The sequence below is a fragment of the Chiloscyllium punctatum genome, chromosome 3 (genome assembly GCF_047496795.1).
Source record: "Chiloscyllium punctatum isolate Juve2018m chromosome 3, sChiPun1.3, whole genome shotgun sequence".
NCBI classification, from domain to species: domain Eukaryota; kingdom Metazoa; phylum Chordata; class Chondrichthyes; order Orectolobiformes; family Hemiscylliidae; genus Chiloscyllium; species Chiloscyllium punctatum.
Window position 1 is genome coordinate 82,753,818 of NC_092741.1, and position 15,302 is coordinate 82,769,119.

The 15,302-nt window shown below is 40.0% G+C and overlaps 1 protein-coding gene across 1 annotated transcript in view; it reads left to right on the plus strand.

The window, feature by feature from the left end:
* LOC140454107 (G-protein coupled receptor family C group 6 member A-like) overlaps positions 1-6,477 on the plus strand; it is a 72,628-nt gene extending 66,151 nt beyond the window's left edge. Inside the window, exons 9-10 of the mRNA XM_072549036.1 lie at positions 1,701-1,821; positions 5,372-6,477. Coding sequence (XP_072405137.1) covers positions 1,701-1,821; positions 5,372-6,477 — 1,227 coding nt within the window. The remainder of the gene's footprint in view (positions 1-1,700; positions 1,822-5,371) is intronic.
* The last annotated feature ends 8,825 nt before the right edge of the window (positions 6,478-15,302 follow it).

Here is a 15,302-nt window from a genome sequence, read left to right on the forward strand (position 1 = left end):
GCTTTTTGCTGGTAATTTTTATTTGTCTCCTCTTTGGATGCAATACCATCCCGAATTTCTTTTGTAAGTTATGAATGAATCACTTTTTCTGTTTTATTTTTGTGCTGGATAAGAATGCATAATTGTTGTAACTATTTCTTACATATTCCTGCCAACACTTTTAGTAAGGTTCACCAACCCACCATTGCCACATTGCACCATATATCCTCGCAGTTTCCTTGATTTAGATTCAGGGCACTAGTTTCAAGATTTAACTTCTTCACTCCCCATCTTAATAAGTAATTCTATCATTTAATGGTCACTCCTCCTGATCAAAGTAGTAGTTTCCACATTCTGTGATCTCTACACAACGGCTTTGACAGCTCCTGTGAATAGGTAAATGAGAGGTCAGAGTGCCAAGTGGACTAATTAAATAAGTGATGGACTGCTTAGGACAGGTTGGTGCAATCAAGGAATATTGGATCTGATGGGGAATTTGGAGGGGTTATGGGTCCTGAGGTGGAGGAGGGTGCTTCCAAGGTTACCAATGGGGTCAGGGTTGTTTTCCAAGTAGCTGGATATCTGACAATGATGGTGGTGGCTTTTGTCAGTGTTGGGTCTGTGAGTGGGAAGACGCTGGGTGTTAGCGAAAGAGTGTGTGTGAGGTTTCCATGGACATTGGAGGTGATGCCTGGTTCTTGGGGGCAAGGAGTTGTCAGCTCAGGTGATGGGGTCTGTCAGATTCTGGGTGGAGTGCGAGGTGTGGTGTTCGGAGAAGGGGGTTCTTGAGTCCTGGAATAAGCGGTGTTGTCGGATCAGGATGTAAGGGATCTGAGGAGTCAGAGTTGTAGGTTTGCCACATTGGGGTGCAGTTTAATATTCACTCAGGAGCTAGACTGGATTTTTCTGCATAACCAATAATTTAACTCCAGCAGGACCCTTTGAATTCTCTGATTTAAATTGATGCTTTCAGAGGGAAAATGGTGTGAGGGAATTGCCATGGCAATGCTAAATTTCACAGGAAATTCCTGGGGAGTCTCCTATGTCAATAATTCCACAGCATCCTGATGCACATTTCCATTCAATGCTGCAGAACCAGATATTGGCAATTGGAAAATCCCAGTCTATACGTTTAACTGTCCTGTGGAGACTCATAGTCATAGAGTCATAGAGATGTACAGCATGGAAACAGACCCTTCGGTCCAACCCGTCCATGCCGACTAGATAGCCCAACCCAATCTAGTCCCACCTGCTAGCACCCGACTCCAGACAATACTTTCAGTTTCAGAGGATTAATAAGACAAGTACTGAAAATGCAATTGTTATTACTAGTACAAAATCCCAGGCACCTTTGCTCAAGCTCAAAAGTTGACTCACTTGCCTTGAATTATTGACTCGATATTGTTTGGTCTACCTCTTGCTACACATTGAGTTAAATTTGTTTCACAGAGTCTCAATGACTGCAAAATCTTTACATTTTATTTTCCAGACTGATTTATTTGCCAATATTATAGTTGATACTAAGACTTGCTTATCCACTGCATTACTGCACATCCCGTTAAACTTGAGCCAAAGCCCTTTCTTACTTTGTTTCCCATTATTTTTGCCTTTTGTTTAATTTTAGGCTGGTGGTTGTGTGGGTTTGAGTTAACAACTTAAGCGAACACACTGTTAACAAGATCTTCAGTCACTCATCTGTTTTTATATTATGTTCATCATAGGTTCAAATCTCTAATTGTCCACAAACCTGTAGACCTGGACATAAGAAGACTGTGTCAACGAAAAGGCTCTGTTGTTTTGAATGTAATCCATGCCCAGCAGGATTTTACTCTGAAAAAAATAGTAGGTATCAAGTGAGAGATGGTATGGAGAAACTTCAGTGAAACTCATTGCATATATAGCAATATGTACAACAGTAAGATTATACTTCAAATCTTTAAAGTTATTTTGAATACTCTGTACCTGGTATCCATTGCAATGCTGCACTCCAATCACAGTGAACAAATAATTGCAAGATAGATATTTGGATAAGAGCAAAACTGAAATAGTTAGATTGTAATGTGAACTCCAAAGGAAAAGTTCATGTTTAAAGTCATTATTGATACTCATTACTTTTACAGGACATGAACTTGAATCCCCTCCCCTCACTTGGTCAGTGAGCCAATGGCTTAAGCAGGAAAATTAGCATCTGGATGTAGAATTGGGATGTGCACTCCACTTAAAGAATGATTTGGAGATGCCAGTGTTGGACTGGGGTGCACAAAGTTAAAAATTACACAACACCAGTTTATAGTCCAACAGGTTTAATTGGAAGCACTAGCTTTCAGAGCACCGCTCCTTCATCAGGTGATTGTTCAAACTTAAAGATGTTTGTTAGGGAACTCCAAAATGCATTGAATTCATTTTATTTATTGCTTCTGGAAAATAATAGGGTGAGGATTGCAAGCAGTAAGTGAGATCTGTGAATACCTTTCTTCAAAGAAGTCTGAAAGTTATAGACATAGCAGCCAGCTGAAAGCTATGGCCTGTCACTGAGTCAGGATAACTTATGAGCCCTCTAAAACTCTCGGCTCAGTTCTGGGATATCCACACGTTTCAAAGTGTTGGGCCAAGTTTTCAAAGGATGTTAGAGGTTTTACCTGTCACAAAGTTCTCAAACTACAGATCGTAAGTTCAAAAGGACCTCCTCAGATTCCCCTCCTCCATGTCAACATATGCTTCCCCTCCTGATGCCCCGTCCCAATGGTGCATCATGATCTAATGCCGCTTCATTGTCTATTAAACACTATACAAAAAAGAAGCAAACCACTTAGTGGCAGCTGGTTGTGTAATAAAAAAGCTTTTAAAAAAATGTATCAATAACTTCTCACGATATTTTTTTAAAAAAGCTCCTTTCTACCACAGGACCATAGAAGTTTCAGAAACGCAGATCTTTCAAAATGTCATTGTCTGATACAATGATGCACTTAACAACAGTGAACAAACATTTGGAAATTAATAGCAATCAAGCTGTATCAGCAATCTAATGGCTGTCTGGGCCTTCCACTAAGAATACGTAATAAATTGTGGCACTTCTGGTGTAGTGGTAGTGATCCTACCTCTGGGCCTGTGGACCTGGTTCAAGTCCCACCTGCTCCAAAAGTATGTAGTAATGTATCTGAACTGGTTGATTAAATATATCTATAATGAGCTGTGTGGCACTATCATCATGCTAAACGGAACAGCATCTCAAAACTGCACATCCATGAGATGCTGTGGGCCATCAGCAGCCAAATTGTACTCCAACATAATCTGAAACCTGGCATATCCACCACTTAACCTCAAGACAGGAAGTCAACTGTAGGTCACTGGAGAGTTCAGGCAGGCATGCCAAAATCATCAGGCATGCCTGACAATGAGGTCAATCTTGTGAAGCTATGCAATCAGAATACTTGCATGCAACAGAAACCTAGCAAGTGACAGGCAGATCTAAGTTATTCCACAACCGATAGCACGAAGCTCGATAGATCTGCCATATCCCATCATTAATGAAAAATAATTTGTTGAATAAGGAGGTTCTAAGAATATCCCATCCTCAGTAATGGAGGACTCCTGTACATCAGAAACATTTGCCGCAATCTTCTGCCAGAAGGGCTGAATGGATGTGCTGAGTCAGCCTCTCTCTGAGGTCCCAGCATCACAGATGCTAGCCATTTACCAATCTAATGCACTCCACACAACATCAAGAAATGGTTAGAGGCACTGAATACTGCAAACGCTATGGCCCCTGACAATATTCCAGTAACAGTGCTGATTCAGGTGCTTCAAAACTTGCTGTATCCCTAAAATGTCCCAGTACAGTTACAGCACTGACATCTACCCGACAATGTCGAAGATTGCACAAATATGTTCTATACAGAAAAAAGCAGAACAAATCTAACATGGCAAATTAATGCCCCATCAGTCTAATCTCAGTGATTATAAGGTGATGGAAGGTGTCATCAACAGTGCTATTAAGCAGCACCTGCTCAGAAATAACTTCCTCAGAGATACCCAGGTTGGGTTCTGGCAGGGCCACTCAGCTCCTCACCTCATTATAGCCTTGGTTTGAGCTTGGACAAAAGGGTTGAATTCCAGACATGAGATGAGGTGAAAGTAACTCCTCTTAATATCAAGATAACACTTCACTGTGTGTGGCATCAAGAAGGTCTTGTAAGCTTGGAATCAATGGGAATCAGGTGGAAAACTCACTGCTGCCTGGAGTTGTATAAAGCATATAGCCAGATGGTTGTGGTTGGTGGAGGTCAGTCATCTCATCTCCAGGACATCTCTGCAGGAGTTCCTTGGGGTGGTGTCCTAGGCTCAATTATCTTCAGCTGCTTTATCAATGACTTTCCCTCTATCATAAGGTCAGAAGTAGGGATTGCACAATGTTCAGCATCATTTGCAATTCCTGGGAAGGTCGAAGACGCAGGAAACCTTGCAACCTTTAAAAATGTATGTGGTAGAGCACTCAAAATGTCATAACATTCAAGGCTCTGGGTCAAGTGCTGGAAAGTAGGTTTAGTGTAGGTCAGAACAGACTCATTGGGGTGAAAGGTCTCTCGTTTACTATATGACACTATGATCAATGACTCTTCAGATATGGAAGTAATCCTTCTCCAAATACAGCAGGATCTGAACAATATCCATGTTTGAGTTCAAACGTGGAAAATAAGATTAGTCCTAAAACAATGCAAAACGATGACCGTTTGCAACAAGAGGCAATCTAATTATCATCCCTTGACATTCAATGGTGTTACTATCACTGAATACCAAATCATCAACATTCTGGGCTGATCATTGACCAGACACTCGACTGTGCTAGTCACCTAAATGCAATGGCTGCAAGAATGATTCAGAGGCTAGAGATAATGCAGCAACTAATGGATACCCCAAAGCCTGTTTGCCAGCTACAATGTAAAAACAATGACTGCAGATGCTGAAAACCAAATACTGGATTAGTGGTGCTGGAAGAGCACAGCAGTTCAGGCAGCATCCAACGACCGTTGGATGCTGCCTGAACTGCTGTGCTCTTCCAGCAGCACTAATCCAGTATGCCAGCTACAATGCACAAGTCAGGAGTATGGTACGATACCCCCCACCTGCATGAATATTTAGATTCCTCATATGTTTAGCAATATCATAAAATAATTTTGCGACTTTCCTTTTTGCTTCCTGTGCAAAAGCCTCACCCATCAGAGGTGCATTTCAGAGATTTTTGTGTGTGTTTAAGTTCTGAAGATGCACTTCCTGTCAGGTTTCACACTGCGAACGCAAATTCATAAAACTACACCCGTTGTGTCAAAATATTTAGTTTCAAAATTTCACTTTGCTCCTTTATGCTATTGTGTAACACTCTTTTCCCCCATAGATTCCAATGATTGCCTTGAGTGCTCAGAAGACTACTGGTCTAAGGCAGGAAGTACAAAATGCCAGCATAAATCTGTCGAGTTTCTACAGTGGAAGCAAGCTCTTTCTGTGGTGTTAATAATATTTGTCATTTTAGCAGTACTCATAATATGTGTAATACTCATATTATTCACAAAATATTGGCGTACCCCAGCTGTGAAAGCTGCAGGAGGTTGGATGTGTTACATCATGCTGTTTTCACTAGTGCTCGGTTTAATCAGTGTTGTTTTCTTCCTCGGAAAGCCATTTGATTATACTTGTAAAATACGACAACCACTTTTTGGTATCAGCTTTACACTTTGTGTTTCCTGCATTTTGGTGAAGTCTTTTCGAATCATCCTCGCTTTTACTTTTAATCCAAATACTCATAAAAAATTGAAGTATCTTTATAAACCAGTGCCTGTTATAATTGTCACCACAGGAATTCAAGTGGTCATTTGCTCAATGTGGTTATCTTTGAAAGCTCCAAAGCCTGTACGAAATCGGAATCTCCCCCAAATGATTTTGTTGTTATGTGATGAAGGTTCCTACGTCGCATTTGTCGCAATGTTAGGATACATTGCTTTTCTTGCATTTGTCTGTTTTATTCTTGCTTTTAAGGGAAGAAAGGCACCAGAAATGTTTAATGAGGCAAAGTTTATCACATTCAGCATGCTTGTTTATTTAATTGTGTGGGTTTCATTTGGTGCTACATATGTTAATGTGGGAGCTAATAACAAATATTACCCAGTAATTGAAGCAATTGCGATTTTAGCATCAATTTATAGCATTTTATGTTGCCATTTCATTCCAACTTGTTATGTAGTTTACTTCAAGAAAGAAAGTAATGTTGAGTCAAATTATTTGACCCATGCGAGGGAGCATTTCAAACAGAAAGGACAGTTTGTGTGTCCAGTTACCAACATAAAAAGACACTCAGGTCAGCCTGTCTCCTTGATTCAAGTGATGACAGATCCTGAATTTGAATGTCAAGTTAATCAGCAATTTAATGAGACAAACCAGAACAAAAATTGCCAGAATCAAACACTTGAAACAACCTGCCTGAGAAAAAGACATAAAAGTGTGTGAATATTTCATGTTTTAAGAGTGAAATAAAGAAGAAAAGTGTTTTTATTCTTTATTTCAGTCACTTTGATATTAATATCAATGCTGAACAAACTTTTCACATGGAAAGTTTCAAGGAATTGCTACTTATCACTATACAAAATCATCAAATAAGTACATGTGAATGAAATTCATGTGATATTTCCAATGCAGCGTTAATCCAGTTACTTGAACTAGGCTAAAATAAATCTATTGCAGTCTAAGTCAAAAAACAAAAAAAGCTCTATTAAACCCATTGACCATTTGCGTTCTCGTATTGTGCAGAACTTGAAAGACATAGATTTTTCCAAAGGAATTAAGTGATTTTGTAGTATGATACCCCTGATTTGAACTTGGGACATGATTGAGTCAGGTGGAATCACTACATGGCCAGTTAGTAGGAGGGAGATTTTGCACTGTAAATACAGTTTTAACCGAAATCACTATGTTATTAAAAGGTGCTGGACTGAGTCAGCCCATTCTGGCATAAAGAAACCTTTGTTTCCTGTACTGATTTGCATCTGATTTTGAAATTTTACATGAGACCTCACCCAGAATTAGCAAACCGAAAGAAGAAACTGAACTTCAGTTTGCCGGATAAACTGTTATTGAGAGCTGAAGAGGAAGATCTTGTATTGTGACAAGGAACAGCTCGAGAAAGTGCTGTCTCAGACTCTAAGGAAGAAAGTGTGCTTAGTAACAGAACTGGTTAAAAACAATCAGCAGATCAGGGGGTCCTCAAAGGATGACTGAAATATTCATTACTGCTGTGAATAAAAGACATCGATTAAACATCCATGGTTTCAGCTTAATATCCTCGATCTCATTGATAGACTAAGGACATCAAGTTGTCTATTTCTTTCAACATTCTTTTGTCTAGGACAGTGTTCCTTTTTAACTTTGTACCTGCGCATGTATGCTTGACATTGCATTTTCAATACATTTCGTTCCAGGGTTTATAGATAATAAAAGTGATTCTTTCTTTCACGCAAAAGGACATTTTGATTGGCTCCTTATTGTTTCTGGTGTGGTAGCTAACTCCAGAACAGCTACAAACCTGGCACCTCCCTGACAAGTTAGAGAATTGCATAGGCTTGTCCTGTCTACAGAAAGAAGCAGAAATCTAATCTGGTCAATTACCAACCCATCAGTCTCTTCTTGACCACCAGCAAAGTGATAGTAGGTGTCCTGAAATTTATGAACCAGTGCGTATTCACCCAACAGAATGGTTCACTAATGATCTACTTGGATTGTCCTTGGACCATTCAGTTCTAGACCTTATTGCAGCTTACCTGCAAACATAGATGAAAGAGTTTTTTTCTAAAGGTGAAATTCAATGAAGCTTGCATCACATATAGACAGGGTGGTTAAAAAGTGTTTCTGTACTTCTCTTCATTGTTCTGTCCTTTAGTATAGGAGGTGGGGAGATTTTATAAAATCTTGAGGGGTATAAATAGGGTTAATGATAGATGTCTTTTCTGTAGGATGGGGGATTTCAAGACAAGGAGGCATATTTTTAAGGTGAGAAGGTCGAGATTTGAAAAAGACATGAGAGGTAGAATTGTTATACAGAGGGGGCTGGTTTGTGTGTGGAATCAACATCCTGAGGAAGTGGTGGATGTAAGTACAGTTACAGCATTTAAAAGGCACATAGATAAGTACATGGATAAAAAAGATTTGGAGGGATATGTGTCATGAGCCGGCAGGTGGGATTAGTTTAGTTTGGGATTATGTTCGGCATGGGCTAGTTAGGCCAACAGGTCTGTTTTGCTGCTGTATGACTCTATGACTATGACTGTATGAAAAATGCAGGTGTGAGATAAGAGAGACCAGTTTTTGAGTTCACAGCATCATTAATCCAAGAAGTCCCGCTAAAAATGATCAGGTTGAAAATGATACTTAGACCAAATGTCGATGATTGTGCTTATTCTTGTTAAGAGTCCAATCATCTCAGCCCCACAAAGTTGTTGCAAGGAGGAGTCCTTTGGAGCAAATATAGTCAATTGCTTTCTCAATGACCTTCCGTCCATCACAGGATCAGAGCTGGAGGTGTCTTGATAATTGCGTTCAGTTCCAGTTCATGCCAGTAATAAAACACTATTTTGTACAGTTATTCTTTTAAAGTTTAATTTTTTAAAACTAAACTTTGTAGGTGCAAAGCCCATTTTTAAATAATATCTACCTCTAAGTTGATCATATGAGAAATTATCATTTCATATGAGTTTATGCAAAACAATACTCACTTCCTTTTGGTAGGTGAGTCTAGTTTTAATTTCATCCAGCTTCTTTTCAATGATATTTACCAGAAGTATGCAGGCAAGGTGGGACTTGACACTGTGTTTGCTGGGTAAGTGGCTGCTTCTAGTCAGGCCTGGGAGTTGGTGTGAATAGTCTGCTGTTCCAAAAGGTATGTGGGTGCATCTAGTGGGGTCCTGGGCACTGGTCTTGGCCTCAGGACTTGTTCTCAGTCTGGTTGGACCACTATGTTTGGTCTCCATGAGGTCAGTTAGAGCCATGGAGTAAGATCGCCAATCGACATCCAAGTCAGGCTTTAGAGAAGCTGGCAAATGGCTTGTCACTTTTTGTTGTTGTCATGGTCATGATTCCAGCGTCGGCATTCTGGTTCTGTCAGATCATGCAGTCAGATGCTCTGGGAGGTCCTGGTCTCAGTCCGTTCAGATCAATTTGGGTCAGGGATGGTTTCTGGAGGTTGAAAGATTACCACACCTACAAGTGGAGTTAAGAGAACATTGTTTGTAATTCTGACAGACTTACAATTGAGATTTAAGAGTGTGGAAAAATTATAAAAGATGTGAGAGGATAATCTGCTGGAGAAAGCTGCAAAGAGTTGCCACGCTCTGGCGCCATCTTGATTTTTGGTCAATGGTAACCCCCTGGATGTTGAGAGTACAGTATTCAGGATGGTAATCTTCCCTGAATGGGTAGTTTCTCCCCTATCATGATTATGGTTTGAGTTTAATTCAGGACATAGGATCACAATGTGGTCAAGTTAATATATTTATACATCTTTATAAAAATGAGATAATTGTTTATTTCAGCAGCAGAGGTGAAATGATGTTGTTTGTTATATCTGTCCTTAAAATTGCCTGAAAAATGGTCACCATAAGGAAGGTAGAATACAATAAATGAACTTAGATACATTACACGAAGTAAAGGATTAATATCATTTGCATCTTTTGGGAAGGTTTGATGCTGAATAATTTGCAAAAGAACTGCAGTATTTCCATTTCAAATGTGAAATAGGGAAGCAAAAATATGCACATATTCTTACTAAGGATTTTACTTTGAGGTTGGCTGAAAGTTAGTCCAAATTTTAGTTACACGGAAAGGGAAAAATAATTCATTCGGGATTCCAGTAAAAGATAAAGAAATCATCATTTTCAGGCAAGAATATAACTTTAGATGTGTACCTACTGAGACTTGGATAAATTAATTTCAGAAAGTAATCGGCAGAATTTTGAGGTAGCGATAACAGTAACTCACTGTTATTTATGTTGAACCAAACAGTTACACCTAGTGATGGTGATCAACAATTAAACATGGACATCAGAAAGTTTCTTTCTGGGATGTCCCATGATCCCAGAGCTGTGTGACAATGCTGTTTTATCTCTGGCTCAGCATTGGAATATATCAGTCAACATGGCATTGCTGTACCTACCATATTTACAGACTAAAATTATCATTGCTGGTTCTGTCAGTGCTCTTCAAAAGGTGCGTTAGTTTTTTTTTTGAAAAGCTAATGGAGCATATCAATGCCATGAAGTCCTGCCACATACAGTGTTGAATAATGGTAGGCAATTAAATTAACAGGAAAAGGATGCTCCAGGATTTTCCCCTTCACCAACAGCATGGGAGCCCAACACATCAGTGTGAAAGGTAAAATTGAAGAATTTTCAACTATCTCCAACCTGGAGTGCCAAGTGTGTTATCGATTCCAGATTCTTCCTGAGGTCTTCACCACCACAGATGCCAGTTTTCAGGAAATTCAATTTGGTCCGGGTGATAGCAAGCAACTGACAAAGATACTGGATGCTGCAAAGGCTATGGGTTCTGAAAACATTCTGGCAACAGTATTGAAGGCATGTGCTCCACAACTGTCTGTGCCCTTCGGTCAAAACCAGGGGTAAAAGAGCTGAGCTCCGGAGGTACGATGAAAGCGACAGTCCTTGACATCAATGCAATAATTGACGGAATATCAAGGATCTAAAGTAAAACTGGAGTCTGTGGGAATCAAGGAGAAAGCTCTCCAGTTGTTGCAGTTATTTGGAACACAAAGGAAGATGGTTGTGGTTGCTGGAGATCAATGGTCTCAGGGTATCTCTGCAGAAGGTACTCAGGATGTTGTCCTAGGAAAAGACATCTTCAGCTGTCTCACCAAGTAAGATCCTGTAACCATGAGGTCAGAAATGAGGATGTTGCTGACATTTGCACAATGTTCAGAACCATTCAGATACTGAATGGGTTCATGTCCACATTAAGCAAAATCTGGGCGACATTCAAGCTTGAGATAATAAGTGGCAAATACCATTTACACCCTTCAGGTGTCAGGCAATGAGCATCTAGATTAGGTTCCCTCCATATGGAAACAGGCCCTTCAGTCCAACAAGTTGACACCAACCCTCTGAAGAGTAACCCACCCAGACCCATTCCCCTATCCGATATTTATGACTGACTTGGCAATTTAGCATAGTAAATTCATCTGACCTGCACATCTTTGGATTGTGGGAGGAAACCGGAGCACCCGGCGGAAACCCATGCAGACACGGGGAGAATGTGCAAACTCCACACAGACAATCACCTGAGAGAATCGAAACTGGGTCCCTGGCACTGTGACGCAGCTGTGCTAAGCACTGAGCTACCATGCCCTAACAAGAGAGAAAATCTCCCTTTGACATTCAATGCCATTATTATCTCTGAATTCCCCACTATGAATATCCTGGCATTTGCCTTTTATTCTGAAATGAAGGACTTTTGAAGCAATGTTACTTCTTTGTCCATTGGAGTTTGCAGGAATGAGAAATGATCTTACTGAAACTTATAAGATCATGAGAAGACTGGATAGATGGATATCAAGAGGATGATTCCTCTTGTGGGGTCAGCTGAAATTCGAGGATGGAGTTTAAGAATAAGAGGCTTCTCATTTAACACAGAGGTGAAGAAGTTTTGTTTTTCTGTCAGAGGGTATTGATGTTTAGAATACCCTTTTTCACAAGTAGTGGAGTCTGAGTCTGTAAATCATAGAATCCCTATTCCAGGAATGTACAATGCAGAATCCCTACAGCATGGAAGCAAGCCCATTGAAAACCCACCTACCCTCTGAAGAGCATCTCTCCCAGATTTACCTCCCTACTCTTTTCTTGTAAGCCTGTATTTACCATGGCTAAGCTACCTAGTCTGCACATCACTGGAAACTATGGGCTATAATGATGTAATGAGTTCAAGATGTCGGTGGCCAATCTCATCAAACATGCAGCATTGCTGAGTGATTTTCTAGACTGTGGACATAGCACTGTCCCAGGTGGCAGCGGGGCGGTGCAGTGTCCACAGTCTAGAATATCACTCAGCAATGCTGCATGATTGATGAAGATTGGTATTGTGGCCTTCTGCACCAGTCCTGGGGTTGAAGGTGGCACTCCTCTGCACCCACTCCTACCGCCAGCATCTCCATGTCCCTGTCCGAAAGCTGGGCAGAAATGTTTCCATGTCTGTCATTTCCAGCACAAATAAAACACATCATGCAGCCAGCTCCAGACTGATAGTTTTTCACCAGATGCACAACTGTCTTTTATATATCTCACCAGCACCAGGTATTCCAAAATGTCCTGGCAGGGGTGGGTACATCTGCCGCAGCCTGTGGAACTTACAACTGCAAGTTGCCACTGGATGCGATGCATAGATAATGAGTGAATTTGGGAAAATAGAGAAAGGAAACTCACTGGGCCTCATCGGAAGAATCCTTTCATGAAACTTCTAGTAAGATCAATCATTAACCTTACTGCATTGCATAATACAGTAAATCCTTTGGATTGTAAAATCACGAAATCGTGAATTTGCCCATCCACACCAAAAAATAAGTAACAACAAAAATCAATGTTGTCAGGCTAAAATCATGTATCTGCAATATTTTAGCAATTTAATTTATTTTTAAACTGCATTTAACAAGCTCCACACACATGTACCTCATTATTCACAGGGATTCTCAGGAACAGAACCCTCCTGGATACAGAGGACTGGCTGAATCATTCCTAAATGTCTGGCTGAGAAATGACTTTGTTATTCAGAGATCCAGGTCCCCAAATATAGCTTCTGGCTGGCTGATACCCTGAACTTAACCTGGATTCTGCTGCAAATCATATGTCAGGGATCTTTGCTCGCCAGAGATGGAGAAATCCCTGGCATTGGGAGTTTGTGCTCTTGACAAGCAGCACAGATGTGTGGCTTTTTGCACTATGGCATTATAGTGAGAATATACCAAAGTGACCATGGATTTTCAACTTTATTTATATACATAACTGACAGTAAGAAGAAAATGACAACTGAAAAATGCTGTGATAAAAATATGCCAGCACTTTTGATTGATTTGTTTTGTGGTACTTTGAGGATTCTAAATACAAATTTTGAATTTATTCATGGATTTGATAGATGATGTGTAAGATTTCTGTATGTTTCCCATTTATTATTGCTTTTATTTTCGTGTTAATGTTTTCTGATTTCCAATTTAACTGACATTGGTCATTGTTTGAAAACTAACTTACTGATGTGTAAAGTTTGGGCATCGGGTCGTTTTTGAGGCATAATGCTCTCAAAGTTTGCCTGCTCAGGATATGTGTATGTGACAAGAAATATACCAACTTCAGAATAGAAACATTTTGCCATATTGATAGTATGTGTTACTTTTCTTTTCAAAAGTTGCAAATAGCAGCTCTCAGTCACACATTTTGGGGTAAATTTAAACTTTCAGTCAATCAATCCAGTGTTACACATCCCACTACATTCCCCTGTCCATTGTTTTAAAGGTCATATGATGGGTGGTCTTTAACCTCAAGGTGATGAAAGTTAAAATCCACCCACAATGTCTTATCATGTCAATTTCTCCTTTGAGTACTGTTTTGTGAAAGCTCATGTGAAGTGACAATTTCTCATACAATCAACTGAGAACTAGATATTATTTAAAAGATGGGCTTTGCACCTACAATGTTTAATTTGGTTCTTTAAAAAAAAAACTGCACAACATATCGTTTTATTATAGGCATAAACTGCTTCATTTTCTGATAATTGTGAATGGAATTGAACACAGCACAATTATCAAGACATCTCCAGCTCTGATCCCATGATGGAGGGAAGGTCATTGAGAAAGCAGTTGACTATATTTGAAACTAGAGCACTGCTCCAAAGGACTCCTCCTTACAAAAACTTTGTGAGGCTGAGATTGTTGGACTCTTAACAAGAATAAGCGCAACCTTCTACATTTGTGTTAGGTATGGTTCCAATACGTTTTCAACCTGATCATTTTTAGCAAGGCTTCTTGGAGACACACTGATAAATGATGCTGTGAACTCCAAACTGGTCCCTCTTATTTCACACCTGCATGATTTTCAGAGAGTCATAGCTATAGAGTTATAGAGCAGTGCAACAAACCCTTTTGCCCAACCAGTCCATGCCAAACATAATCTTAAACTAAACGAAGTCCCCTGCTGCTCCTGGCCCACATCCCTCCAAACCTTTCCTATTCAGGTACTTAGTTAAATGTCTTTTAAATGTTATAATTGTGCCCACAGGATGTACATGCCAAATGCGAAGCACCCATTATGTAACAAATTTTCCCCTGTCTTTCTTAAATCTCTCTCCTTTCAACAGAAAAATATGCCCTCTGGTCTTGAAACACCCATCCTAGGGTAAAGACACTTATTATTAACCCTATCCAAACCCTCAAGATTTTATAAACCTTTATAAGGTCACCTCTCAAACCACTACTATAATTCTGAATTGGAGTGAAAGTAACAGGGTAGTTGTTATGGGGTCTTTAACTTTCCAAATATTGAATGGAAATGTTATAGTTCAAGTACCTTAAATGGGTTGGTTTTTGTCTGATGTGTTCAGGAGGGTTTCCTGACACAGTATATAGATAGGCCAACAAGAGGTCAACCCACATTCGATTTGCTGCTCAGTAATGACCTTGGCCAGGTGTTTGATTTGGAGGCAGGTGAGCACTTTGGTGATAGTGACTACAATTCATTTAAGTTTACTTTAGCAATGGAAATGGATAGATATATACCACAGGGCAAGAGCTATGGCTGGGGGAAAGGCAATTATGATGCAATTAGGCAAGATTTAGGATGCATAGGAGGGGGAGAGAAATTGCAGGGGATAGGCACAATCGAAGCATAGAGCTTGTTCAAGGAACAGCTACGAAGTGTCCTTGGTAAGTATGTACCTCTCAGGCAGGAAGGAAGTAGTCGAGCGAGGGAACTGTGGTTTACTAACCAAGTTGAATCTCTTGTCAAGAGGAAGAAGTGGGCTTATGTAAAGATGAGATATGAAGGCTGAGTTAGGCTGCTTGAGAATTACAAGTTAGCCAGGAAGGACCTAAAGAGAGAGCTAAGATGAGCCAGGAGGCGACATGAGAAGTCTTTGGTGGATAGGATCAAGGAAAACCCTAAAGCTTGCTATAGGCATGTCAAGAATAAAAGAATGACTAGAGTAGCATTAGGGCATGTCAGGACAGTAGTGGGAAGTTGTGCATGAAGTCCAAAGAGATAGGAGAGGTGCCAAATTAATATTTTTTGTCA